The sequence below is a fragment of the Lynx canadensis genome, chromosome C2 (genome assembly GCF_007474595.2).
Source record: "Lynx canadensis isolate LIC74 chromosome C2, mLynCan4.pri.v2, whole genome shotgun sequence".
NCBI lineage: Eukaryota > Metazoa > Chordata > Mammalia > Carnivora > Felidae > Lynx > Lynx canadensis.
In genome coordinates this window covers 151,828,216-151,854,694 of record NC_044311.2, presented here as the reverse complement: position 1 = coordinate 151,854,694, position 26,479 = coordinate 151,828,216, and the positions used below count along the sequence as shown (strand labels likewise).

General features: G+C 48.1%; 1 protein-coding gene across 5 annotated transcripts in view; it reads left to right on the top strand.

Annotated features, from left to right (window-relative positions):
- The window catches only part of ERG (ETS transcription factor ERG), a 252,833-nt gene that overhangs the window by 194,912 nt on the left and 31,442 nt on the right, over positions 1–26,479 (top strand). For all 5 annotated transcript variants that reach the window (XM_032594790.1, XM_030328900.1, XM_032594789.1 and 2 more), the window contains one exon: positions 13,897–14,048. In XM_032594790.1, the coding sequence (XP_032450681.1) occupies positions 13,897–14,048 (152 nt within the window). The remainder of the gene's footprint in view (positions 1–13,896; positions 14,049–26,479) is intronic.

Sequence of the window (26,479 nt, the reverse complement as noted above, 5' to 3'; positions counted from 1 at the left end):
CTCTCTCTGTGGTCTGGGAAGAAGACTCGTTGGGTGGGTAACTCCAGCCGCACGTCAGACAACAGGATGCTCTCGACGTCATATTTAACGAACACGCATCTGCCGAGTGACGACGATGACGGAAAAAGGGGGTGACCCGATTGGCCCGTCCGGGCATCAGGCACACTGGCTATGCGTGCGGTCATTCATTCATCCAACAAGAATTCACTGAGAGCTTACTACGTGTGGTCACTATTCTTGGTTCTTGACCTACAGTCATAAAGCACAAAAAACTTCTGCCCTGCTCTGTTCCCTTTCTCATGGGGAAGATGGCCGTTGAGCCATCTAGTTAAACATACAGTAGGTTGGATCGTGGTAGATGTGAAGGAGAAAAATCAAGTGGGGAAACAGGGTGGCCGCTCTAGATGGGGTGGCCTGGTCTCTAAGAAAGTGACACGTGAATAACGTCCCAAAGGGTGTGAAGGAGAACGCCCCATGGTCAAACAGCAGAATATTCCAGGAGAAGGGAGTGCTCTGTGCAAAGGCCCCGGGGTCAGCCTGGAGCACTGGAGGACAATCGTGACTGACACCTAGTGACCCAAGCCACAAACAGGCAATGAGGTGCAGCGATCTTCTCTCTGAGTGAGCGAGGAGGCTGTCGGGGTGCTGTAGGAAGGTGGGGGCGTGACATTCCTCAGAGTTAGCAGGTTCTCCCAGGCTCCTCCTGGAGGAGGCCTGTGCAGGAATTCGGGTGAGGGACGGTGGTGCCTCGCTGAGAGGTGGTGACATTCTGGACCCATTTTGAAGGTAGGACTGATGTGCTTTGCTGACAGGTTGGACCTATGGAGGAAGAAGGCGGGAAGTAGGGATGAGCCCAGGGTGTTGGGGAGACTCCAAATGAGACGTGGACAAACCACACTGGGAATCCTCCCTAGGTTAGAGCCTGGGCGCCTCCAACATCAGCCCAGACGTTGGGGCCACGCACTTAGTGCTAATGAACACCGGGCAGAATGGGAGAGGCTCTCACCTCCTCACCTGAGTTCAGTGGATCTTAATTCATTAAACCATTTCTCAACCCTGGTGATTGTGTCTCAGGGGACATTTGGCAATGTCTGCAGACACTTTAAAAAAAATTTTTTTTTAATGTTTAGTTATTTTTGAGACAGAGAGGGGGAGACACAGAATCCAAAGCAGGCTCCAGGCTCTGAGCTGTCAGCGCAGAGCCCGACGCGGGGCTCGAACTCACAAACCGCGAGATCAGGACCTGAGCTGAGGTTGGACGCTTAACCGACTGAGCCCCCCAGGGGCCTCTGCAGAACACTTTTGATAGTCACAGTGGGAGAGGGGGGTATTCCTGGCATCTGGTGGCTGGAGGCCAGAGCTGGTGCTCAGCATTATACGATACACAAAAGAGGATCCCCCGCCCCCACCTCCTGCCCCCTCCACTCACCTCTGAAAGAACCTTCCCGCCCCGAACGTGAACAGTGTCAAAATTGAGAAACCTTTTCCTAAATTAACATCTAATTGGTGTTCACATCATGCACTGCGTTAGCTGCTATGAAGATGGGTGAAAAGAAGCTCACGGTCCGTCAGGCGTGAGGAAGGTTCTGGGAGATCCCGTGGCAAGTACGGAACAGAGGGATGTCTGGGGCCCAGCCATCGCAGGCATGAGGGTGTGACCCCATCCTCCTGGACACAAAAGAAGGACTCCAAGAAGGAGCAGCATTTATCAGCACATCCACAGCCCAACTATGATTTATTGATAGATTTTAATATACGATGTGTTATCCGATGTATGAATGACATTACGGGTTTATACCCGTCTCACGGAGGAGAACCGTTCCTTCCGTCTCGTGTCGTTTTATTCCAGCGGGCCAATTTACCTGGACTCACCTTCACGCTACCTTCGTGACATGTCCCCAGATAAAACCACATTTTAAAAACAACAAGCAGGTTGGAGAGACTTGGCCATCCAAGCTCATCAGTGGCTCTCAGTAAATACTCACTGGGCCGAAATGAAAACTGAAAAGAAAATTCTCAGTGTTAGGATGGCAACCGTTCAACCACCCTGCACGTCAGTTGTGTTATGTTGTGTTGTGCTGTGCCCACCTACTACCTACAGAATGAGTCTCTGCTGAAGGTCTTTTAATGCCAGAGTCTTTCATCGTACCTGCGACACTCAATATTTGGTATTTGAACGTGGTTCTCTGGGACCACTCTCTCTCCGTGCCTTTCTCCTTTGACTCATGGAGATTTGACTTAGTCTTGATTTTCCTACATTTGCTATAAGACTTCATGTATTCTGTTAGGACAGAGAAGTTCCCAATGCTAGTCTCACTTACTCCCGTCTGCCTCAGGGTTCTGAATCAGATTGGCATCCAAGATGCCTTGTTCGGCCACCTTCCAAGTCACGCTGTGGGAGCCTTGCGAGCTAGTGAGTTTTCCGAACCGTGACAGGGAGGCCAGTTAGTAATAGCTCGCCTACTTGTAAGGGACCTTGAGTCTTTACAGATGTCAGTTCATCGGGCTGCAAAACTGGGACGTGGACCCAGAGCCTCACCCAGGGAACAGTCGGGAGGGAGACCGAGGTTCTGCCACCGCGTCTCTGTCTGGAGCAGACTTCTCAACCCTTCTCCTCAGCAGCCACTCATTACCTCCTTTGACATCTCTTGGGGTGTCGAGTGGGTGGGCGCCATTTTGTAGAGTAGGAGAGCCTCGGAGTCCTGCCCCCCGTCAGGACGCCAGAAAGTTCCGTTGGGTCAGTGCGGGTATTGGCAGCGGGACAGGGGGGACCGCCTTGGGATTTTCTATCTTGAAAGTGAAATCATTTTGGTTAACCAGAATTTGCATAGCCTGTTATGCAAATGAAAGACTGAAGCCCCTTGGTGCCTACTGGGCTTCGTTCTTTCCTCTCTGAGAAATGCCAAGTATATCAAGCAAACAACGACAACAACAAAGACAACTCACGAACGAGACAGAAGAGAAGCCACATCTCATCCTGCGCGTGTAACTCTTCGTCGAGATCCTATTCTATAGCACATTTTATTTCCAAATGATGAAGCCCAAAAGGACGCATCGCCCCCCACCCCGAGATTTCAGGACCGACACGTAACACGGTCTGGCTGGTACCCGCTCTCAGCTGTAAAGAGAATTATAAACTTAAATGAAGAAACTCGGGAAAGCTTCAAACCCCTTGCAGGGACAAAGAACTAACTGTTGGTGAGTTGGTGGTGACTTTTTAATTAACTTAGTCTTCAACTGCTTTGGAGAGGGGGGGAAGGGGACAGGGCTGGAGGGAAGAGACTGGGATTCCAGGTGTAAGAGAGCATATTTAGCAAGGGTAAAAATAACACCCAGCTGTAAAGACAAACATCTCCAGTTTCAGTGTGAGCGGGGAGCTCTCCATGAATCACTGCCAAGCTCCGCCCGCCGCTCAGCCGTGGGGTCTGAAGCGGCTTTTCCACTGCCTCTGATTCAGAAATAAAACAGACCCACAAATTACCCCGGCGCTCTCCAGACAATCCCCTCCTTGTCTGGGGGCCTGAAAATGCCTTTTGTAGCGACTTGCCTCAGTCCACGCCATGGAACTCGATTAGGAGTTTGTTCGGTCGATTAGAACCAAGTATGCACTTTGCCCCGGCCAGCCTCCCGTGGGCCCTCTCTCGGAACGGACCTCTCTGGACTTTCAGGGCAGAACTGCCAAAGAAAACCTTTGTATTTCTCTCACGGAGCTTCACCACCCAATGAACTAAAAAGAACGTTCTGGAAGATAGTGACGTTCCAATAAACGGCGACGAGCTGAAGGCTGCGTGCTAGCGACATTAACTTGCTTATCCGCATAAGAGTTGGGGTGATAAGGACCATCGTGAACGAGGGCAAGAGAAGGTGTAGCGGGGAGAGGGGCTCTCGCCACTCAGATGCAGACACTGTGAGAACAGGGACCCCGATGTATCCCCAGCACCTAGGACAGGGCCTGGCAGAGAGATTTGCTCCGTAAATACTGGTTGGAGAAACGAATGAATTGAGGAGACCCAGAGAGTCTGGGGGCGTGTCCTGTGGACCAAGAAGGTCCTGTGGTCCAACGCAGGGCTTAGGATGCACGTGACCAGTGTGGATTTGTATTTGGGGAAGATCATTCTGGAAGCAGAGCTCCAGAACACTATTCCCCCAGCATGTGGTGGAGAGAAAGGCAGTGGAGAGTTGTCTCTACGTGCAAGAGGAATTCAGGGATAGGAAGAAGGATGGGTCTTGAAGAAGCAGATTTTCAAGAGGATCGTGAGTTTGTCTCTACCCGCTTCTAATTTTTTTTTAAGTTTATTTATTTTTGAGAGAGAGACAGAGTGTGAGCAGGTGAGGGGCAGACAGAGAGAGAGGGAGATACAGAATCTGAAGTAGGCTCCAGGCTCTGAGCTGTCAGCACAGAGCCCCGTGAGGGGCTCAAACCCACGGACTGTGAGATCATGACCTGAGCCGAAGTTGGAGGCTTCACCGACTGAGCCACCCAGGTGCCCCATCTACCCGCTTCCAGAAGAAGTACATTGATTTTCCAAATTTGATTTTGCCTTGCTGTGGACTTTTTCTAAGTTCCAAAGCCTCTGCTAACTATTCTGAAGTGAGGGTGAATCACAGATTTAATGTGGCTGGTGAGCTCAGGGCTGTCGCCTGGGGCTGCGTTCAGCGACATTCTTGGATAAATGAGGTCCATTCACACAGCACAGACGACAGTACAGGGCTGAGTCTCCGTCCTTGTCAAGCTAATGGCCATGTCTGTGCCGTTCGCTGCGGGCTCTTTCCATGATGGAGTCTACCCTGCTGTCCGTAGCCTCTGATGTGAGAAATTCAATGTCAGATGCCAAGTTTATTTTGTTTTTTTCAAAAACAAAGCCCCAGTTTTAATTTCTCGGTACATTTTTACAGGCACATTATCCCTTTTTAAAATAAGGTGTTATTGGGGCCCCCCGGGTGGCTCAGTCGCTTAAGCGTCCTACTTCAGCTCAGGTCATGACCTCACAGTTGGTGAGTTTGAGCCCCACGTTGGGTTCACTGCCATCAGTAGACAGTCTGCTTCGGATCCTCTGTCCCCCTCTCTCTCTGCCCCTCCCCTGCTCACGTGCTCACGCCCTCTCTCTCTCTCTCTCTTTCTCTCTCTCTCTCAAAAATAAACATTAAAAAAAAAGAGTTCTTTGGGGTGTCTGGGTGGCTCAGTCGGTTAAGCCTCCAACTTCGGCTCAGGTCATGATCTCATAGTTCGTGAGTTCGAGCCCCGCATCGGGCTCTGCACTGACAGCTCGGAGCCTGGAGCCTGCTTGGGATTCTGTGTCTCCCTCTCTCTCTGCCCCCTCCCCTCCTCACGCTCTGTTTCCCTCACTCTCAAAAAATGAATAAACATTAAAAAAAGTTAAAAAAGGAGTTCTTTAAAAAGAATAAAAGATAAAATAGGGTGCTATGTATGGCAACAGCTAAATGAAGATTTGCCTCGGGCTGTGTTCCACTCGATCTGAAAACCTTAGACTGACTGCTTTCCCGATGGTCCAATTTCTGTCCTGGTCCTCAGTTCTTAGGTCCACATTCTGGGTCAGGTTCATTCCTGCTGTGCCTCTTAGCCGAACCTCTGGCCAGATTTCCTGTCACAGTCACCAGCCTTAGCCCATCCTCTCTGCAGAGCCTGCAGCGGACCGTGCTGAGCTCCCCCAGGAGGTCTGGTGGGGAGAACATTTGACATTCAGCTGTAAATGGGGTTGATCAGCATTTTCTAAAAAAAAAAAAAAAAAAAAAAAAAAAAAAAAGGTGGGGGGCTGGCGCCTGGGTGACTCAGTCGGTTAAGTGTCCGACTTCAGCTCAGGTAATGATCTCACAGTTGGTGAGTTCGAGCCTCGTGTTGGGCTCTGTGCTGACAGCTCAGAGCCTGGTGGAGCCTGCTTCCGATTCTGTGTCTCCCTCTCTCTCTCTGCCCCTCCCCAGCTCGCACTCTGTCTCTCTCAAAAATAAATAAACATTAAAAAAAATTAAAAAAAATTCTTTAAACAAAACAAAACTAGACTTAACCAAAATCCGTATGTATGTCCCCATAAACACATCATCTTCGGCTTCTCCCTGGAGGCCCTGCCTTTGTGGGCACGTGGCTCAGCTCACATCTGCAAATCTCTCCATGACTGCCTTCAGGGCCACTCCCAGGATATTCTTCTGAAAATACCCAACAGGTGCCCATTCTGTTGTGTTTCACGTCCGTGAGATGGACGACTCGTGTGGGGCTACCGGGGGAGGTCCTAGAGTGTGGTGATCGAGGACTTAGACTCAGGACCCCGAGTGCCTAAGTTCAAATCCTGGCTCTTCCCCTGCTGGTTGTATCACCTGGGACACAACACACTCCCTACCCAGCCTCTGTGCTTTACCTGTAACGGGGCTCCTGTTTCCTGGTATTGGCCTCGTGGAGTTGTGTGCGTGAAGTGCGTAAGAAGCAGCTAACATGTGGCATTTACTGTGACTTTGGCACTGTGCGAGATGCGTTGCCCATATATTTACTACAACGTAAATACATGAAGAGAGCTTGAGGCCGGTCCTGGGATGAGTAAACAGTCAAATACTAGGTAGGAGATGAACCAAGTAAGGTCTGTAAATATTTGTTTGCCCACAGTGCATTGGGTGCTCTCAGGGGCAAATGTGAGTTTAAAACATAGAAACAGAAGATTTTTGGAAACTGGGATATAGACCATTCTGTCTCTCCAGGTTTTTTTGTTTTTTCAATTGTTCCCTTATCTTTTTAAAAATTTTTTTAAAAAAATGTTTAATGCTTATTTATTTTTGAGAGAGAGAGAGAGACAGACCGCGAGTGGGGGAGGAGCAGAGAGGGAGGGAGACACAGAATCCGAGGCAGGCTCCGTCAGCACAGAGCCCGACGTGGAGCTTGAACCCCTGAACTGTGAGATCATGACCTGAGCCAAAGTTGGACGCTTAACCGACTGAGCCACCCAGGCGCCCCATATTCCCTTATCTTTTTAATGTTTATTTATTTATTTTTGAGAGAGAGAGAGAGAGAGAGAGAGAGAGAGAGGGAGAGAGAGAGAGAGTTCATGAGCTAGCAGGGGAGAGGAAGAGGGAGAGGGAGAGAGAGACTCCCAAGCAGGCTTCCCACTGTCAGCACAGAGCCTGACTCAGGGCTCAAACTCATGAACCGTAAGATCATGACCTCAGCAGAAATCAAGAGTCAGATGCTTAAATGACTGAGCTACCCTGAGGCACCCCTGAGGTGCCCTGATTATTTGCTTATTTTTAATATTCCTGCACTGGCCTCCCTGGTTGGCCAGTTCTTTCCAAAAGGGTCAAGCAATGGCAGGTATAGAAGACTCGTGAGGATGTGCCGTCTCTTGATTTCTGTAGCCGAAGCAGCAGGGACCTGAGTGCTTGGAGCACCCTGCTTTATCACCAGCCCTCCCCACCCCTACCCCGACACTGTGTGCGATGCTCTGAATCCGTTATCAGATACTGGGAAGGATGTCGCTTGCTAAGACCTGGTTCGTCTTAATGTTTCTGACACCTTGAATAGTAACGGGATGCATTTCCTTCTTTGCTTTGGCCAGTAGGAAGCTCAGAGATAAATTAGTGTCCTACTTCTAGCAACAATAAATAGTAAGCCTACTCAATGTGCTGATTTTATCTCGTGGTTGGTTACTTTTCTGCCCTTACATTAAATTCACTTCCATGCCTTTGATTATTTATGTTATCGTTTTGTCTCGTGTGCGTTTTTATAACTGTCTTATATTGTGTCGTCTTCTATGCCTCGTAAACCTCACATGGTTTGAGGAAGGGTAAAGGAAGAAAGTAGATTCAAAACCACCACACGCCCACATAAATATAACTCTAAAGTTGCAGAGGAGAATGATGGAACCTCTTCCCTAGAAAAACATTAGTAATGTGAACTAAACATTCGTTGGTCTAAGTAGCTTCCGGAGAGTCATGTCTGGGGGGTTGGGGATGGAGATTCTTCCAGCCCCTTGATTGTGAAACTCTGTCAGAACCCAGTTGGGTTCGGGGACATGGCTGACATCTCACCTGAATTTAAATTTAGTGCAATTTCCAATGTATTGGGTATTCTTTGCCTGCCCCTTCGATCGTTGGTTTGAAATGCTAGTATGCCTTACGAAGTCAGCACTCATTGTCTCGATTCATGAGAACTTGATTCTGCAGACGCTCTTTCAGAGTGTTTAGTTCGTTGAGGCTCAACAAGCCAACTGAGTTGGGCATGTGTGTGCAGTTTTCTGAAGAAGGGCACCATGGTGCCATCTTTTCTAGGTGAAGGTAGAAGGGTCTTTCTGTGCTATTTCCATATCCCCTGGAGTGGCCACAGTTATATGCGTGTGCCATGGGGTTCTGTGAGGTTGCTCCTTTGGGAGACTAAACTCCCAAAGCCGTGTGGCCCCAAGAGGGCACTGGGGGAGTTGGGAAGCGATATGGCGCCCCAGCTTTCGTCAGGTGCCTTAGTGAAATTCTTGTTTCTGCAGCAGCCTTCCCCTCCCGGGGCGACCTCAGCCCAAGGTGGGATTTCTTCTGCTGTGACAGAGGGGAGCAGCTGTCCTCCCAGCTCCCGATCCCTCTCTCTGATGCCACATTCTCTATGGGATTGTCAAAACCAGTGTTTTTCGAGTTACACACTGAACCCAGACCCGAAAATGTGAATACGAGAATGTGGCTAAGACCCAGTCATTTCCAATTTATTTTATTTCAGTGTGGTAAGAACACCTGACATGAGATCTATACCCCTTTTTTCTTTGTTCGGTTTTTTAAAAAGTATTTATTTTATTTATTTTCGAGAAAGAGTGTGAACAGGGAAGGGGCAGAGAGACCGGGAGAGAGAGGATCCGAAGAGGGCTCTGTGCTGTCCCAGGTGCCCAGCGATCTATACCTTTTTAACAGAGTTTGAGGTACACGTTATTGTTGACCAAAGGCTAGAATATTGGAGAGCAGGTCTCGAGAGCTTTTCCATCTCGCTTGATTGAAACTTTATGCTTATTGGTTGGTAACCCCCCATCTCCCCGCCTGCCCGAGCTCCTGGAAACCACTGTCCCACTATTCAGTTCTCTGAATGTGACTACTTTAGATACCTCATGTGAAGCGGAAACCGGCTTTTGTTCGTCGGTGACCGATCTATGTCACTCAGCATGACGTGCTCAAGGCCCAGCCGTTGTCGTGTGTTATAGGATTCCCTTCTTTTACAGGAGGATGAGTACACTGTTGCATGTACCACAGTTTCTTCATCCACGGGGCCATCCGTGGACATTCGTTTCCACACCTTGACCATCGGGAATATTAGCCGTAAGGAACAGAGGAGTGCTAATATCGCTTTGAGACTTGGATTTCCCTTCTTTTGGATGAATATGCAAAAATGAGATCCCTGGATCATATGATTGTCTTTAATTTTTTTTTAATTTTTTTAATGTTTATTTATTTTGGGGACAGAGAGAGACAGAGCATGAATGGGGGAGGGGCAGAGAGAGAGGGAGACACAGAATCGGAAGCAGGCTCCAGGCTCCGAGCCATCAGCCCAGAGCCCGACACGGGGCTCGAACTCACGGACCGCGAGATCGTGACCTGAGCTGAAGTCGGACGCTTAACCGACTGAGCCACCCAGGCGCCCCTATATGATTGTCTTTTAAAAAAGACTTTCGGGGACCTCCCCACGGCGTTCCATTACAGCTGTACCATTTGGCATCCTCACCAAGAGTATGCAAAAGTTCCGATTTCTCTGCGTCCTCGCCAACATTTGTCATCTTTTGTTTTTTGCAGTAGCCCTCCAGCTAGGTGTGAGGTGACATCTCGTTGTGATTTGGGTTTGCATAATAACTTCCGTATGCCCTGAAAAGCATCACTGAGAGAAATGTCTTGAAGGATGCCTTAGGTGCAATAAAGAAATTCATGCCCCAAACAATAAGACCAAAGCATTTCGTATTTCATATTTCACATAAATGATGACCCATTTAGCAAGCATCTAATGAATTGCCTTAGAATCTTCACAGAACTGCTAGAAAACACGTATGTAAATACTAAGAATACAGCATTTATTTTTTTTTTTAATTTTTTTTTTCAACGTTTATTTATTTTTGGGACAGAGAGAGACAGAGCATGAACGGGGGAGGGGCAGAGAGAGAGGGAGACACAGAATCGGAAACAGGCTCCTGGCTCTGAGCCATCAGCCCAGAGCCTGACGCGGGGCTCGAACTCCCGGACCGCGAGATCGTGACCTGGCTGAAGTCGGACGCTTAACCGACTGCGCCACCCAGGCGCCCCAAGAATACAGCATTTAAAGGGATGCCCTTTGCTATGTGCATTTCAAAAGCGATACATTGAACACCCAAACCCTTATCATGGTAGCGTAGAGATCGCATGATCCTCTGTTCTTGGCAGAACTTGCTGCCGGTGGAGTACCAAACTGTTTCTGGAAGTTTCTCTTTGATGACTTTCAAGCCTTGGTGTGCACCATGTCGGTGAAGCTGCAAGTGCCGTAAGCCGGGAGGCAGATTCCGCGCAGTGTGGATCTTTTCTTCTCACACCTGCGCTAAGAACTGAAAATGTATTTACTGTGAGACTTTTAAAAATACACTTTCCAGTTCTCTGAATCAGGTTGAGATTTTTTTTTTTCTTAAATAAAGCAGGGTCTAAATAATAGATGTATCCTCTGAAAAAAAAATGTTCTTCTCCTGGAATTGCCTCTATTTCTTACTTAGGTTTTTTTTTTTCTTTTATATGTGTCCTTCGTTGGGTCCCACACACGCCATGCCCGGGATTGAACCTGCCCTGGGGCTACAGTGATGCCCTAGAATAGGAATTGTGCAAATATTGCAGCACATGGCTTAAACCAGAATAACACGTGGTCAGGGAGTTGTCAACGCCTTTCTGAAGTTCAGGTTTATTTCACCTTGTAGGGACAGCATCTTCCCTTGACTTGGTGGGGGCATTCTGCACAGGGGCGGGGAGTTAGGCTGCCCAGCTTCAAGTCTTAGTTTTGACCTCTCCTGGCTCTGCGACCTGAGCAGGCCCTTCTCCTTTGTGTACTTGGCTTACGCCTCTGAAAAATGGACGTGATGTATGCACCTGCCTCCCCAGGCTATTGTGAGGACTGTTAATGGTTAGGCTCTCAGGACAGGGCCCACACTTCCGTGTGCTCCTCTTGGTCTGTTAAAATTCCCAAGAGAATACACCAGGGGAAATGCCTGGCAAGTGAGAACAGAATAGCCGGGGCTCTTGTGGCCACTGTGTATCAATAACCTGCTTGGAGTCCAGCATTGTCAGTGGCCTGGGGAGTGACCCTCTCCCCTCTCTGGGGCCGGAGTTCCCTTAGAGCTTTTTTTTACAGAAACTATTGGAAATGATCAAAAACCTGGTTCCATTCTATCTTCCCCTGAAGCTAAAACAAAATACAATGGAAAAAAGATGATTTTTTTTTCAACTGTCTTGAAGGCACAGCTTTTGAAAATAGGGTCTGGGGGCTGTTTTGTTTTTGTTTTGCTTCTGTTTTTTGTTTTTGCTTTGCTTTTGTTTTGTTTCTTGTTTTTGTTTTTTGGGGTTTGGTTTTCAGTGGAAGGTGAATGGGAAAGCTTACCTGTCCTGCTGGAGAAGAGAGAACTTATGGTGCCTGGTATACAGCAGGCACTCAATAAAAATGGTCTAGATGGATGAGTGAATGGGTGAACTTGCAGCGCTCATCCCAGACTCTATAGTTGTTGCCAGAGTTATGCTCATCTGCTGAACAGCATCTAAAGCTTGTTCCTTGAAGAACCAAATCTTTTAGACTCTGTCCCCTCGTCCCTAGTAACTTCTCTCCTTGAGGAAAATACACCAAAACACACACCTTCCCCTCAACTGCTGGAATTTTCCAGAGGGATAGGAAACTAAGTGTCAAGTGAAGACATTCCGTGTTGTGATATTAGGATGGGTCTTTTAGAGATAAGTGTCTGCAGCCAGGAAAAGTACCATCAGGAGGAAATAATGCATGTGTAGGTAGTGATGGAAATCTAGAGAGTCTGCACCATGGGAACTCAGACTGTTATTGTTTATAAATTTCCTTCGTGTTAGTACAGCTGTGGGGATGCTGTGAAACATGGCCATGTATTTCCAGGCCTGTGGTGGGGCCTTCGTCCTGTGACCCTGACCATGATCTTTATCTGTAGATGTACCTACGCCTTCCTCGCTGTCAGCCCTGAGCTCTCTCCATCAGCACCAGGTCTGTGTGTATTTTCAGTGATCTAGGATGCTGAATGAACTCTTTTCCCTCTTTTCCCTCTTTTCCAGGGCACTCTTTCCCTTGGTCTGCCCTTCCTGTCCACACCCCTGCCAAGCCTTTGGCTCCCGAATGACCTTCTCCATCCCACTCCGGGCCTGTCCCACCCAGAGAGTGCCCTTCTGGCTCAGAGGGTTTTGATGTTCTCAAGCTTGAAGGTCAAGGCCATGCCAGGCCCATGGTTCCATGATTGCACAAGTTGGATGCAGAGCTTCAACTAGTGAGGTGTGGAGGAGACGAAGAAAAGTTCATTGGAGTGGAGCCCACAACCTCAACGCCTTAGACACTGGGAGGGAATCCAACATGCAGTGGAGTTTTGGAGATTCCCAAGAGTAGGAAAATCCTGTGTGGGGTAGAGCTTGAGAGGCAATTTCTGGAAACCCACCTTAGAAGATATAACCCAACTATCAAGGCCCCTCGTCTACAGTGGTCTCAAAGTTAATGACCTGTGGGCTAACCTTCTAAAAGGCATCGACATATTTTTCTGTTTCCTGGTTGCGTTGGATTTTCCTTTTGGGGGGGTTCCCTGTTAGATATGATTTCATCATATATTTATGGTCCCTTTCTTCTTTTTCCAGAAAGAAGGCAGGGTTTGTCTTTATCCAAATGGCTGCCGCTGCCTTCCTAATGGTGGTGGCCCTGTGAGTGGTCGTCAGAGGGCCAGCGGCTGACTCCTGTCTGCATCCGTCCTCATGGCTGGTTTCACACCCCATCCCAATCCTTAGGGGCAGCTGAGTCCACTCTCCGGCCACCTCCCAGGCTGCCAGGTCTGCCCCCGTCCCTGCCCCGCCTGCCAGTGCCTCGGCTAGGGACAGTGTGAGGCTCCAAAGCTCCATATCTCATGATTGGCTATAGGGAGTTGAAACTGAACACACGGATTTCATTCTGAGGTTTTGAAGGCGAATGTCGTTGGAGGCTAAACCCAGCTGTCCGAGCTGGGGTCACCCCTGTGCATACGGTACATGGCCTGTTTACAGTCACGGAGACAGGACCGTGGCGGTTCACTGTTCCTTGCAAGTGTTTCCAAACAGCTGTCACCAGTGGAGTTTTGACATGACAGTTTCAGAAGGCTCTGGCTTAAGAAACAGAAGCCAGCTGGCAACTTGCTTCCCTCCAGGCCGCCCCGGGCTTCAGCCGAGGGTGGGCAGTGCACTAGTCCCCTCGGGCTGGCGTAGCTAAATGCCGCAGACTGGGGGGCTTACGTGACACAAATTTATTAATTTATTTCCCACAGTTGTGGGGGCTGGAAGTCCAAGGTCAAGGTGCCGGCGAGGCCAGGGTCTGGGCTGTGGACGGCCACCTTCTCAGTGTATCCTCAGTGGCAGAGACAGAGAGGGAGAGTCCCCGGGTCCCTTCTGCTTCTTGTAAGGGGACTGATCCCATCACGGGGGCCTCGCCGTTGTGACCTCATGTGATCACCTGCCACAGGCCCCACTTCTGAATACCGTTCCATTTGTCAGGGCTTCAGGAAAGGAGTTTTGGGGGCACAGGGCCATTCAGCCCCGAGCAGACACCGTATTTGCCCGTTGACTCTCCTCCCTTCTCCGTCCGCCTCTCTCCACCGCACCCTTGCTCCGTTCTCTCTGTGTGTCACAGGCAGGCCGGGTGGCAGCAATAATGGAAGAATGTATCTTCTTCTCCTTCAGAAACTCCCCGGATGAATGCAGCATGGCCAAAGGCGGGAAGATGGCGGGCGGCCCAGACACCGTCGGCATGAATTATGGCAGCTACATGGAGGAGAAGCACATTCCGCCCCCAAACATGACCACGAACGAGCGCAGAGTGATCGTCCCAGCAGGTCAGATGCTCCTGGGGTGCCGTCGAGCTTGGCCTGCCTGCCTCTGGCATCCAGCACCCTCCATGGCCTGGGGGAGTGACTGTAAACGCAGGCCAGCAGGAGCCTGTCCACCTGTGGTGGAATGTCCACTGAGCGTGCGTGTGCGTGTCTGTGCGTGTGTGTGTATGCGTGTGCGTGAGAGACAAAGACAGAGGATGGAAACCTATGAAAAATGACCTTTCCGGGGAAGAAGTGCCCTTTCTCTGAGATTATTTGGTGGTAAATATTCTTTTTTTTTAAAAAAAAAAGTTTATTTATTTTTGAGAAAGAGATTGAGAGAGCACACGTGGGGGAGAGGCAGAGAGAGACGGAGAGAGAGAATCCCAAGCAGGCTCTGCGCTGTCAGCGCAAAGCCCGGCTCAGGGCTCGATCGCACAAACCGTGAGGTCGTGACCTGAGCGGAAACCAAGAGTCGGCCGCTTAACTGACCGAGCCACCCAGGGGCCCCTCTTAAATACCCTTGTTTTTGCATGAAGTGCTACATTTTCATCCTACGTGGTATGCTTTTGAAAAAGACTTCTCAGCTGGCAAAATACAAAGCTGGGAGGCATCACGGTTCGTGCTCAAAATCGAAAATTCCAGCTCTCCCTGGCCTGCCCTCCCGATTCTGAGAACCAGAATGACTCTTTGCCACAGAAGTAATTCTAAACTCAAACCAAAGCAATAGCCCTGAACTTGAGGAAAATGCCACGAACTCACTTGTTTAGCAAAAAACTGAAGGTGATGGGAAAGATGACTTTTCAGAGGAAACGAGCTGCAGAAACCCAAAACTACCACAGACACCGTCACTGCTTTGTGGGTCCTTAACAGGTGTCAGGGTTTGGGGTAAGCAGTGTGAAGGCACCATCTCGTGATATCTTGGGAAATAGGAATTGGTTTTTTTTTAATTTTTTAATGTTTATTTATTTTTGATAGAGAGAGAGAGAGAGAGAGAGAGACAGCATGAGGGGGGAGGAACAGAGAGGGAGACCCAGAATCCAAAGCAGGCTCCAGGCTCTGAGCTGTCAGCACAGAGCCCGTCTCGGGGCTCGAACTCACGGACCACGAGATCCTGACCTGAGCCGAAGTCAGACCCTTACCCGACTGAGTCACCCAGGCGCCCCTTGGAAAATAGGAATCCTTATCACAATTTCCCTGAGGAGGAAAATGGAGCTCCCAGGGGTCAACTAACTTCTCCCGGGGACTACTGTTAACAGGAGGCCAAGTCCGCGTTCAGACAGGCCTGCCTGCCCTGGTTCTCTTCCGTTAGCTGCTGGGTTAAATCTCGGCTCCTAGCACGGCCCCCGTGGCTCCCCTCTGTCACTCCTTGCAGCCATCTGGTCACCCTGTGGCTTGGCCTCAGGGGCTTGGAATCAGGGTCACTTCAGCCTGAAACCCTTGGTTCCAGGTAGTTCTGTCCTTCGCGAGCGCTCGGTGCAAATGTCTCCTCGGAGAGGCCTTTCCTGAAGGCGCCGCCAAAAGCCGTTCCCCACTCTACCTGCTGACCTCAGCCCCCTCCGCCCTCTTTGTCTTCCGGCTGTCACTCCACTGTCCATTCATGTGAGCGTTTGCTGAGTGGCTTCCTCCCTCAGTACAACGCAAGCCCCCCCCCGAAAGGCCCAGCCTCCATGGCCAAGTACGGGGCTGGCCTGAGGTAGGTTCTCCACGAACACCAAGCGAGGGGAGAATGCACGAAAGGCTGCCAGTGCACGAGCGAGGTCCGTGCAGACTGGACTCCGTCTTGCTCCAGGGGTCACTGACCTTCACCTCCGTGAAGCGGGGTGGCCGCAGGCTCAGATCCGCTCAGGGTGTGCGTCTCATCCCACTGCCCCTTCTCCTGCACGCGGCCGCTTTCACGGACCTCCGACACCTTCCAAATAGAGTGCAAAGCACGCGGTACTTGGCAGAACGTCTGGCTTGGGTCCGTGGCCCGGGCTGCTCCCCAGGGTGGTCGCTGGGCAAGACTGCTTGATGCCTTGATACGAAAGGCATCGTCCTTTGGGGCCACCTCGGAGGCGTGTTGTGAGACCTTTATAGGAGACAGCAGACATGAAGTGTCACGTGTGCCCGATGACGGGGACAAAACAGGTTTCGATGTTGACTGAAAGGCAGTTGGCTTTTGTACGGAAGCTCCCCCCTTTTGGTTTGACCATAGCCCCCGAGCTGCTGACCCGAAACTCGGGACTCGATCCCGGGCCATCACACAAAAGGTTTCCGTATGGGGGAACCATACGGAAATGCAGATGGTCTGAGGCACGCGTCCTGGACGTGGGGTACCTAAAAAAGGCTGGAGAGCAGGGGAGTTCCTGGGGAGGAGCAGGGGGCAGGGGCGCCGTTTCCTCGGACGCTGTCTGGATGTGAACAGGACGAGGTACAGACCCAAAGAGCACCCACCCACACACCCCTCTCAGCCTTAGCCTTGTTTCTTCAGAGTGTCGTTTCTTCAAGTCAGCCTTGTTTCTTCAGAGTGTCGTTTCTTCAAGTCAGGCAAAACGAAGTTTTTGTTAGTTCTCTAAGACCAGAGAATCCATCTGAGGACAGGCCTGTATTGAAGATTCTTGCCTTGGCTCCTGAGAGCCTCACCGGCCCAGGAGGTAACGCGTGATGCGCTCACACTGTATACGGATGGGGTCATGTTTCTGTCGTGCTATCAATGTGCTTCGATGGCGTCAATATCATTGCCAACGAGGGACAGACTGGACGCTTCCTACGTTGAGTAAAATGTTCAGAGATCAGGAGAGCTGTTTATACGGGGAAGAGGCAAAGGACCGATTCAATGAAGTCAGAGCCCCCCCCGCCACCGTTCCCGGTTTATAGTAGGTGCTCATTAAATGTCAGCTGGCTGGGTGGACTGACGGTCATGCAGATTGGCTCATATTGATGTTTTTGTGCAAAGATTGGTTTCATCCCCTGAAGAAAGGCCTCTTCCAGCTCTTCCCTCCTTCAGTTGCTTCATACCAAACGCAGGCAGTTATTCGGTTGATAGTGTTTGTAAGAGAGCTGTGGCTGATTTTGCAAGCCGTCAGCCTTTCAGTTATTGGTCAAGCTTCAAGTAGGTGTGGTCATACACAGACACACAGATGAACACACGCGCCCACACCCACACCCACTCACGCCCGCCCACACGGCCGCATTGCACCGTCCAGAGAATTCCCCAATGTGGCCGTGAGATTGCAGGACCTGGGGACGGCCCTGTCCAGCTGCAGCGTCTGCAGCTCAGCCTTGGCTCCGGGACCCGGGCACCTCGTTCAGGCACATCTTGGGCCTCGAATGCTCTGCCCACGGAGAGAGTTGTCCAAACCTGGTTCCACCTGGCATGTGTTTCTCCCTCTAGCTAAACACACGGACTGACGCTCATCTGCGCAAGTCATAAAGATTGCTGAAAAAAATACTTATTTCTAAGCATCTGCTTTTATTTTATTTTATTTTTCATTTTTATTTATTTATTTTGAGAGAGAGAGAGAAAGAGAGGGAGAGAGAGAATCCCAAGCAGGCTCCATGCTGTCAGCGCAGAGCCTGAGGCGGGGCTCTGCTTAATGAGACGTGAGATCATGACCTGAGCCAAAAATGAAGAGTCAGGGTGCTCAATGGGCTGAGCCACCCAGGCGCCCTGAAGCGTCTGCCTTTAGAATGCAAACTTTTAACCTTTGCACAGTTGCAAAAGGCGGGTGGCATTCAGCTCCCAAGGTGTCCCCAGGCGTCAGTGAGAAGGGGAAGGCCTCAATCAGTACGTGGTTAAGCGTTCATGGAATAAAAAGGAAGGCGATGGCCCGGCTGTTCATTCTGAGTCGAGAGAAAAATGTATTCCTCGGTTTGTCGTAGGGGAGGAACAGGGAAGTCATGAGAACAACCCTCAGTGAGACCACGAGACATTCTGGAAAGCCTTGGCTCATGCCTCTTGTCCTGGAAAAATTGTTGATGTGTGCTTCTCCCTCGCAAAGTACACGGTTAGACAATAAATCACATTTATACGTTTCTATCTATCTATCTGTCTATCTATCTATCTATCTATCTACCTGTCTGTCTGTCTGTCTATTTGGTGTGCATGTCCGTAGGTGTAAGTCTCCATCTCGTGGCGTTGGGCTGTTCCTTACACGGTGGCAGCTCACAGTGTCATTCCGTGAACTCCGTCTTACGAGGAGGTGGACACGGGCGGCCTGGTGAGACGGCACGTTGTTGGTTGGCTCAGGGGGCTTTGGACACCGATTGGAGAAAGTTTCTCCGGGTACAGTCAGAACCACTTGCATCAGGATTACCCGGGAGACTTGTGATTCGAAAATGCACATTTCCGAGTTTCCTGAACCTGGGTGTGGGAAGGGTTGAGGAGGCCACATGGTTGGCACACTTTTTGGGTGACTTGCATGCAGAACATGGTTTGAGAAGCTTTAATCTAAATAGAGGACACTGAATAAGTTTTACCTGAACACAGGTACCTGTTTTTACCTGTTTGTGATAAAGGCGTGCTGTGTTACTTTCAGAAGCGTGGGTGGCCGGGAAGAAATAACCAGTAGTTTCACAATGATGTTCCCAACAATTTTGAAAAATGAAGAGTCACCCGTTCGAGGGGAAGGAATTTTGTCTTCCTAAAGCTTCTTCTCCCTTAGGGTGTATTTTGGGGACCTGTCATGGGTGGTGCATTAACGTAACACTGTGTGTCAAACATACCCAAATAAAAATAATAAAATAAAATAAGATAAGATAAAATAAAATGAAATAAAAAATGAAATAAAGTAAAATAAAATAAAATAAAATAAAATAAAATAAAATAAAATAAAATAAAAAAAATCTGCAAAGACCACACATCACTTCATCCATAGGAAAACCCGGGACCGTTAAAGGCACGAAATGTTGCGTGGGAGAAGAGGAAGCCTGAGATTCATTCTGACAAACTGAATCGTAGTATGAGGCTTGTAGGCATTTGGCTGCATTCCTAACAACAGCCAAGACACCGGGGGTACGATGCAAGAATCTAACTTCCAGGTGTTTCCACGTCTGCCTCCCCAATTCTGCAAACACAGATCACTATTCAGAAACAAATGGGTCCCCACTGCACCACTGGAGTGCACTTTTTTTTTTTTTTTATTTCTGAGACAGAGAGAGACAGAGCACGAGCAGGGGAGGGGCAGAGAGAGAGGGAGACACAGAATCCGAAGCAGGCTCCAGACTCTGAGCAGTCAGCACAGAGCCCGACGCGGGGCTTGAACTCACAAACCGTGAGATCACGACCTGAGCCGAAGTCGGCCGCTCAACCGACTGAGCCACCCAGGCGCCCCACGGAGCTAGTATTCTAAAGAGCCTGGGCTTCACGATGCCTCACTGAGCACCTGCCATCACATTCACAGTGTACTTGGTGATGTGCTAACCAGCAGGGCTAACAAAGAGGAAGGCACAGTCTTCGTCCACTGTTCTTAAAAGTTGCAAAATGCTGACCAAAATGCAACGGGACCTCTGGTTTTAGCAGCTTACATCATTTTGAAAGATTTTTTTCCCTTTTCTGTTTTTATTCCCTAACATGAGTGCTAAAGCACTGGGCTTTTCAAACATTTCTACTTTTATTTTCTAAATAGCCACCCGGGGCACAAACACTCATGGTGATCAGAAGTCTCGGAAATCAAGAATTGCCACATTCGCTTCATCACTCACTGATTGATTCATTCATTCATTCATTCACGGAGCGCTTACTGTGTTTCAGTCACATGAATACAAGCTCTTACGTGATTTAAGACCCCTTTATTCTTGCCCCCCAAACACCCAGGGCTGGAATTACTGGTATTGTGTCTTCCTCACACCCTCTGTGCTGGGTCCCTTCTCCTCAATTCATCAAGTATTCACTGAGCACTTATAACTCATGTACCCGTCACAGAGGAAGTGACCAGAGCCTGTCAGAAGTAGATAAGACCCATCCACAATGAAGTATGTAGTTCCTGACAGGAGAGTGTGGGATTCAGAGCTCAGATGACTGATTCAGGCAAATGTCACAAACATCTGAGGAATGAGATGGCTGGTCAAGAGGAGCTTCCTTTGTACCTTTCGTGCTATGATTCCTAAATTTTTTTGCAGCCTCCGTCATTTTTCTCTGCCACATCCTGTCCCCCCCCCCACCCCGTCACTCTGCTCTCATGCTGCCATTGCTACAACCCAGTGTCTTCGCCCATGCTGTTCCCTCCGATGGAATCCCCTTCTTCCTTTCTCTGCTAACAGTCCGTCATTTTTCTCTGCCACATCCTGTCCCCCCCCACACCCCGTCACTCTGCTCTCATGCTGCCATTGCTACAACCCAGTGTCTTCGCCCATGCTGTTCCCTCCGATGGAATGCCCTTCTTCCTTTCTCTGCTAACAGATCCTTCTGCAAGGCAAATCCACTCTGTCTAGGAAACCAGCCTTCATCTTTTGGCAACGTCATGGCTTTTTTTTTTTACATCTTACCAATTCTTTTATTATCATGCTTTATTTTGTTTCACACTGTATACCAGAATAGACCTCATACTTACTTCGATACGCATGTATTCATTCAATCCCATGAAGGATTTGAGATGCCTTGTGAACTCAACTACCGATAGACACGCGAACCAAACCACTGATCAAAAAGAAATTAGGAGTCAGTACTGAGGCAATTAAAACTATTGATGGAAAACCAAGGTCATGCGAAAGAATGAGGCAGCCATTTTGACCACATTTGACCGCAAGCTTGGCCAAGATATCATAGCCATGCTTCCAGTATGGCTTTGAGCTTCCTGGCAGCCAAATTAAAAAGTCGTGTGGGAACATAATCCTTGTTTTCACAGAGAAGTTTCACAAGGAAGGCATTGTTTTTCTCAATTCTGCATCCCACACGCAGGATCCCCGGACTTGACACTCAGGGTCCACTGAGGCTATAGAGGGGACCATGGGACTATCTTTCTGATATAATTGCAGCATTGCGTTTCACCAGCCCGTTTTCTTCTGACATCCTTTATGAACAGAATGAATTACACGAGAGAACGGCTCCATGCAAAGAACATGCGCCCAGCGGGGGTCTTTGCTGGTCTGGCTTATGGTAAAGTCAAGATTTTGAGTTGTTAGAGTGACAGAGGGCTCACATGGCTGTCACGTGATTCCTCCCACATATGACATCTCCAAGCTGGGCTTTGAAAGCAAACGAATACCAAGTGATAGAAGACTGTACTCACTGACCAAGTGCAGAGGGTAAACCTATTATGCTTTCGTCTTCTTAAAGGTCATAATTTCTGAGCCTGTCTGTCCTATTAGATTGTGAGTTGGTGAATATGTCTTTCGCATTCTTCATCACCAGACAAAGCAGCGAGCTCGGGGCCTGTGTGCAGGGGTCAGTTAATGTGCATTTATTGAGTTCATGGTCATCCAGATTTAGTTAGCAGGAATCACAGGATCACAGGAGTTGGCGGTCCAAGACTCTTGATGATCTTAGTTGAACTTTGTATTAGGGTTCTTCAGAGAAACAGAACCAATCTCTCTCTCTCTCTCTCTGTCTCTCTGTCTCTGTCTCTCTCCTTCTCTCTCTCTCCCTCTCTCTGTCTCTTTCTCTCCCTCACCACTTTTTTATTCTTATGAGGAATTAGCCCATGTGATTATGGCGGCTGAGAAACCCCACAGTCCACAATCTGTTGTCTGCAAACTGGGACCCCAGGAGAGCCAATGGTGTAGATTTTAGTCTGAGTCTTAAAGCATGAAAGCCAGAGACCTGAGGGCCCGAGATCAATGCCCCAGCTCAAAAGTCAGGCAAAGGGAGCAAATCCTCTCTTCCTTCCTCCACCTTTTTGTTCCATTTGGGTCTTTATGGGTTAGTTGGTGTCACCCACCCCCACAGGGGAGGGCAGGCTACGAGTTTACTCAGTCTTCTAATTCAAATGCTGATTTCTTTTGGAAACACCCATACAGACACACCCAGAAATAATGTTTAACCAAATGTCTGGACGTCTCGTGATTCAGTCAGGTTGGCACATAAAACTATCATAAATATCTCCCTTTAAACATGGGAACATGGAGCCCTAGCTAGAAGCAAAGCAACTCTCTCAGGAACACTTGTGCAGGTGGGTAAGACCAGAGCTGCCACCCAGGCCTGTGCTCACGTATACCTACAGAAGTTGTTGGTAAGACCTCAAGTCTTCATTTTACTTCGTCATGCCACGAACCACTCCCACGGATCGCTCCCGCTGTGTCTACCTTATGGAGCGTGTTTCTATAAGCTTCTACTTAAATTGCTTCTGTGCAACCAAGTCAAGCAAGGAGACGACCAAACCAGTTAAACCTTAACTCCTAAAGTCCAAGTTAATTATCGTCCTAAACTATGAGCTGGGTAGCAATTGAGGAAACTGCCTTGGGTTATATGTGTGACCGAAATCATAAATACAGAAATGGTGACGGCTCCTGTGTATCGAGTGCACGCTGTTGTCAGGCACCGGGCTGTCCACTTTGTCTGTAAGGTATTATCTCATTTAAGCCTCACAAAGCACCCTATGGTATAGGTAGTATTTGTTGTTCTCACGTTACAGATAAAGAAACTAAAGCTCGGGAAGCCAAGATCATTGCTCAGGGTGTCTCAGCCAGTAATTTGGAGAGCCAGGATTCTCATCCAGTTCTGTCTGATCCCAGAGGCTGAGTTCTCCTTTCCATGCTACGCTATCAAAATTATCCAGGGAAGAACACAAAGCCATGCCATGGTAGGATGTGTTGGTTAAGTTGCTGCAGAAATTCTAAAATGGGCTTTTCAAAGGGGACTAAGTAAAGAAGGAAAGACTGAAGATGTTCACAATAGTCTACTGTGTTGCTCAGCACGTAACCTGTCTGACTCCACAATGGCATTGAAAATGGCTTAGATTCGGGGCGCCTGGGTGGCTCAGTCAGTTGAGCGTCCGACTTCAACTCAGGTCATGGTCTTGTGGTTCATGGGTTCGAGCCTGGGACGGGCTCTGTGCTGACAGCTCGGAGCCTGGAGCCTGCTTCAGATTCTGTGTCTCCCCTTCTCTCTGCCCCTCCCATGCTCATGCTCTGTCTCTCTCTGTTTCTCAATAATAAATAAAACATTTAGAAAAAAAATAAAAGAAAATGGCTTAAACCTAGCGTGAGTGGCTGGCTGGACGTATAATGAATTAGAAAAAAAATTTTAAGATAGATGATTTTGGTTTGGTTTATTCTGTGTTTAAGTTACCCGTGGGACACCAGTGAGGCAGTATGGGGGTAGAGCTTAGGGTGGAGAGTCATCTGTCGGGGGTTACCACACCTGTTTTCTAATCTCTGCCATTTTGTAGCTCTGAGATCTGGAAAGTCACTTAATCTTGGCTTTCCTTGGCCTGCAGCTACACCCAAATACAGATGATAGTGATGCTTACTATCTGTCTATCTATCTATCTATATATATACACACATACACACACACACACACACACACACATATACATGCCATATATATATGATGCTGTATGGATTAAATGAGACAACACATGTGAAGTGCATACACAGTGCCTAGGATACAGTAGGCCTCAAAAAATTACAGCTTTCCTTTTCATAGTTGGCTCAGGCATTTGGGAGAAGTTTCTAGACTCGAGATAGATCTGCAGATATAAGCATGTGGTGTCGTTTGAATTGTGCCCCCACAGAAAAGCTATGTTAAAGCCCTAACTCCCAGGGCCTTAGGACATTACCTTATTTGGAAGTAGAGTATTTTTAGGTTGAATCAAGTCAAGATGAGGTCATGAGGGTGGGTCTAATAAAATGACTTACGTCCTTATTAAAAGGGGAAATTTGGACCCAGACGCACAAAGGAGAGATGATGTGAAGGCACATAGGGAGAAGCCCTGTGAAAATGGAGGCAGAGATTGGAGTGGTACAGCTGTCAGCCAGGGAATACCACGCATGGCTGACTGACCACCACCAAAAGCCAGAAGAGACAGGGGAAGGATTCTACCCAGAGCCCAGAGGAAGCCGGTCCTGCTGACACCTTGATCTCAGACTGCTAGCCTCCACAGCTCTAAGATAATACATTTCTGTTGTTTTAAGCCACTTAGTTTATGGTTCTCTGTTACAGCAACGCTTGGTAACTAATATGGAGTGCATGTTGTAGTTAGAACATGGGAGGGACGCCTGGGTGGGTCAGTTGGTTAAGTGTGTGACTTTGCCTCAGGTCACGATCTCCTGGTTCGTGAGTTCGAGCCCTACATCGGGCCCTGTGTTGACAGCTCAGAGCCTGGAACGTGCTTCGGATTCTACGTCTCCCTCTCTCTCTGCCCCGCCCCTGCTCACGCTCTGCCTCGTTCTCAAAAATAAATATTTAAAAAAAAAAAAAAAAAAGAGGAACATGGGAGTAGATAGGAAGTCCAGGGGAGTGCCCATAGGGAGTGAGAACCAGAGACAAAACTCTGGGGACACCAACATCTAAAAGATGGGCAAAGAAAGAAAACCCAAGCAGGAAGAAACTTTTAAGTGGAACAGGCATTGCATTTCTAAAACACGATGAGCATAAGCTGTGTAACCATGGAATGACCAAGGAGAGGCAACAAGGGAGGAAATGAAGTAAAACAAAATCCCAAAAACTAGATAAACCATGATAAACCACTGCAGAAGAGTTGAGAATGACTCCACGCAGTGAAATATTTTGGTGCGTCAGAATGCCAAAGATATGTTTAGAGGCCAGCAAAACTGATTTAATCATGTGTTTTTGAATAAAAGACATAATGAAATTATGTCTTCTCAAGCAGGCTAAGGATAGGCACATTTTCTTACAGTGTTTGAATTGTAGGGTATTACATGATTAATATGTACAATCAATTTTTTGACAATTGGTTACGTAAAACATGAATGGAATAGAGTATAGCATGAGCCAGGGTGATGGGTGCATTGGAAATGGAAACGTTTAAAGTAAATCGGTAAAAAATAGGCCGAGAGGACTGGTGGTCCTGGTAAAATATTGAGCTTAAGAGGAGCTAAAGATGTTCCTCTGGCCCAGCACCTGGAAATGCAGATTGGAATCAGATACCCTTGGATACGCATAGCTGAACTGGGAAGAAAGTGCGTGAGTTCCTGAGGGACTAAAAACAAAGAGGGAGCTGAGAACAGAGTACTCCACCCGTTGTCACCAGCTTGTCACAAGTGGCATGGGTGGGGGTGGGATACCAATGTCTATACCACAGAGATTTGGGTTTTAGAGGGCCAGAAGATGAGGTCTTGGGCTGCACAAAGCAGAGAGTTGGATCCCTTCTCTCCCTATGCACACACACACCGAACTGTGTTTTCCAGCAACCCCAGGCTGAGGAATTAAGCAATGAAAAGTGGTCATGGACTAATGATAACCTCAGACACCCGGCGGACGTACCTGTGAACTCTTCCTGGACAGACATGTCTTCAGTCCAAACTTTACAGAATTCCTGCAGAAGAACATGTGTTGAAGATGACTCTGTAACTCCAAATTACAAAAAGAGGAAGAAACAATCTACCTAGACCAAGATTCAGCGGAGACCACGGACCCTCAAGGACGTTAGATAATTCAAGTATGGGATTGAGAATATAAAGTAAGTAGATTTTAAAGTGGTTAAATACACAAAAGAAGGAACCCAAAAGAGGTTATGGAAAAGACATTATGGAAAAGAACAGATGATTTTGAAGAAGCATGAAGACTCCTAGAAACACAAAAAAAGGATTCCAAGGTATCAGAAACTCAGTAGAAGGGTTAAACAGCTGACCTGAAAAAGCCAAAGAGTGAATTAACGAAAGCAGACTTGCAGTTGTTTTCAGAGCCCATCACAGTGATGAAGAGAGGGGACATAGGAGAGAAGGTCAAGGGCAGGGAAGGGGCTCATGAGAATGTGCTGTGCAGATCTAATAGACATTCCAGAAAGGAGGGAATAAAAAGAACAGAAGATATGAAATATTTGAAGAGGTAAAAGTAGCTATCTTCTGGGCTCTTCACTTTTTCTTTTTTTCTGCCATAAACTCGCTTAGTAGTTTGGTGAAGCCAACGGGTCCTTTAAAATCATGACTTTAAAATAAGCTTAAGAGGAATATGTTGAAAACTACATTAAGAGTGCATTCTGATTCATTATGTAAATTGAGGGGGAAATAAAGATACTTTCAAACAAAGGGTCAGAGTATGTTGCTAACTGACCCTCACTTCAGGAAATAACAAAAGATTTAATAAACAAAGAAAATGGATCCTGGATGAAGGAGTGAGATAAGAAGAAAATGGGAGCAATGAAATTGGTTAATATAAGAATAGATCTAAAGAGAAATGGCTGTAAAATGATAACAGCCTTCTAGGTAGGCAGTACAACAACAGGGTAGGATGAAAACATTGGGCAACATCATCATATAAGATTAGGGATGGATGATGAGAGTTCGAGACTTCTAAATTCCTTGCTTTCTTTGGGAAAAGGATATATTTGGTGATTAAATTTAGATTTTGT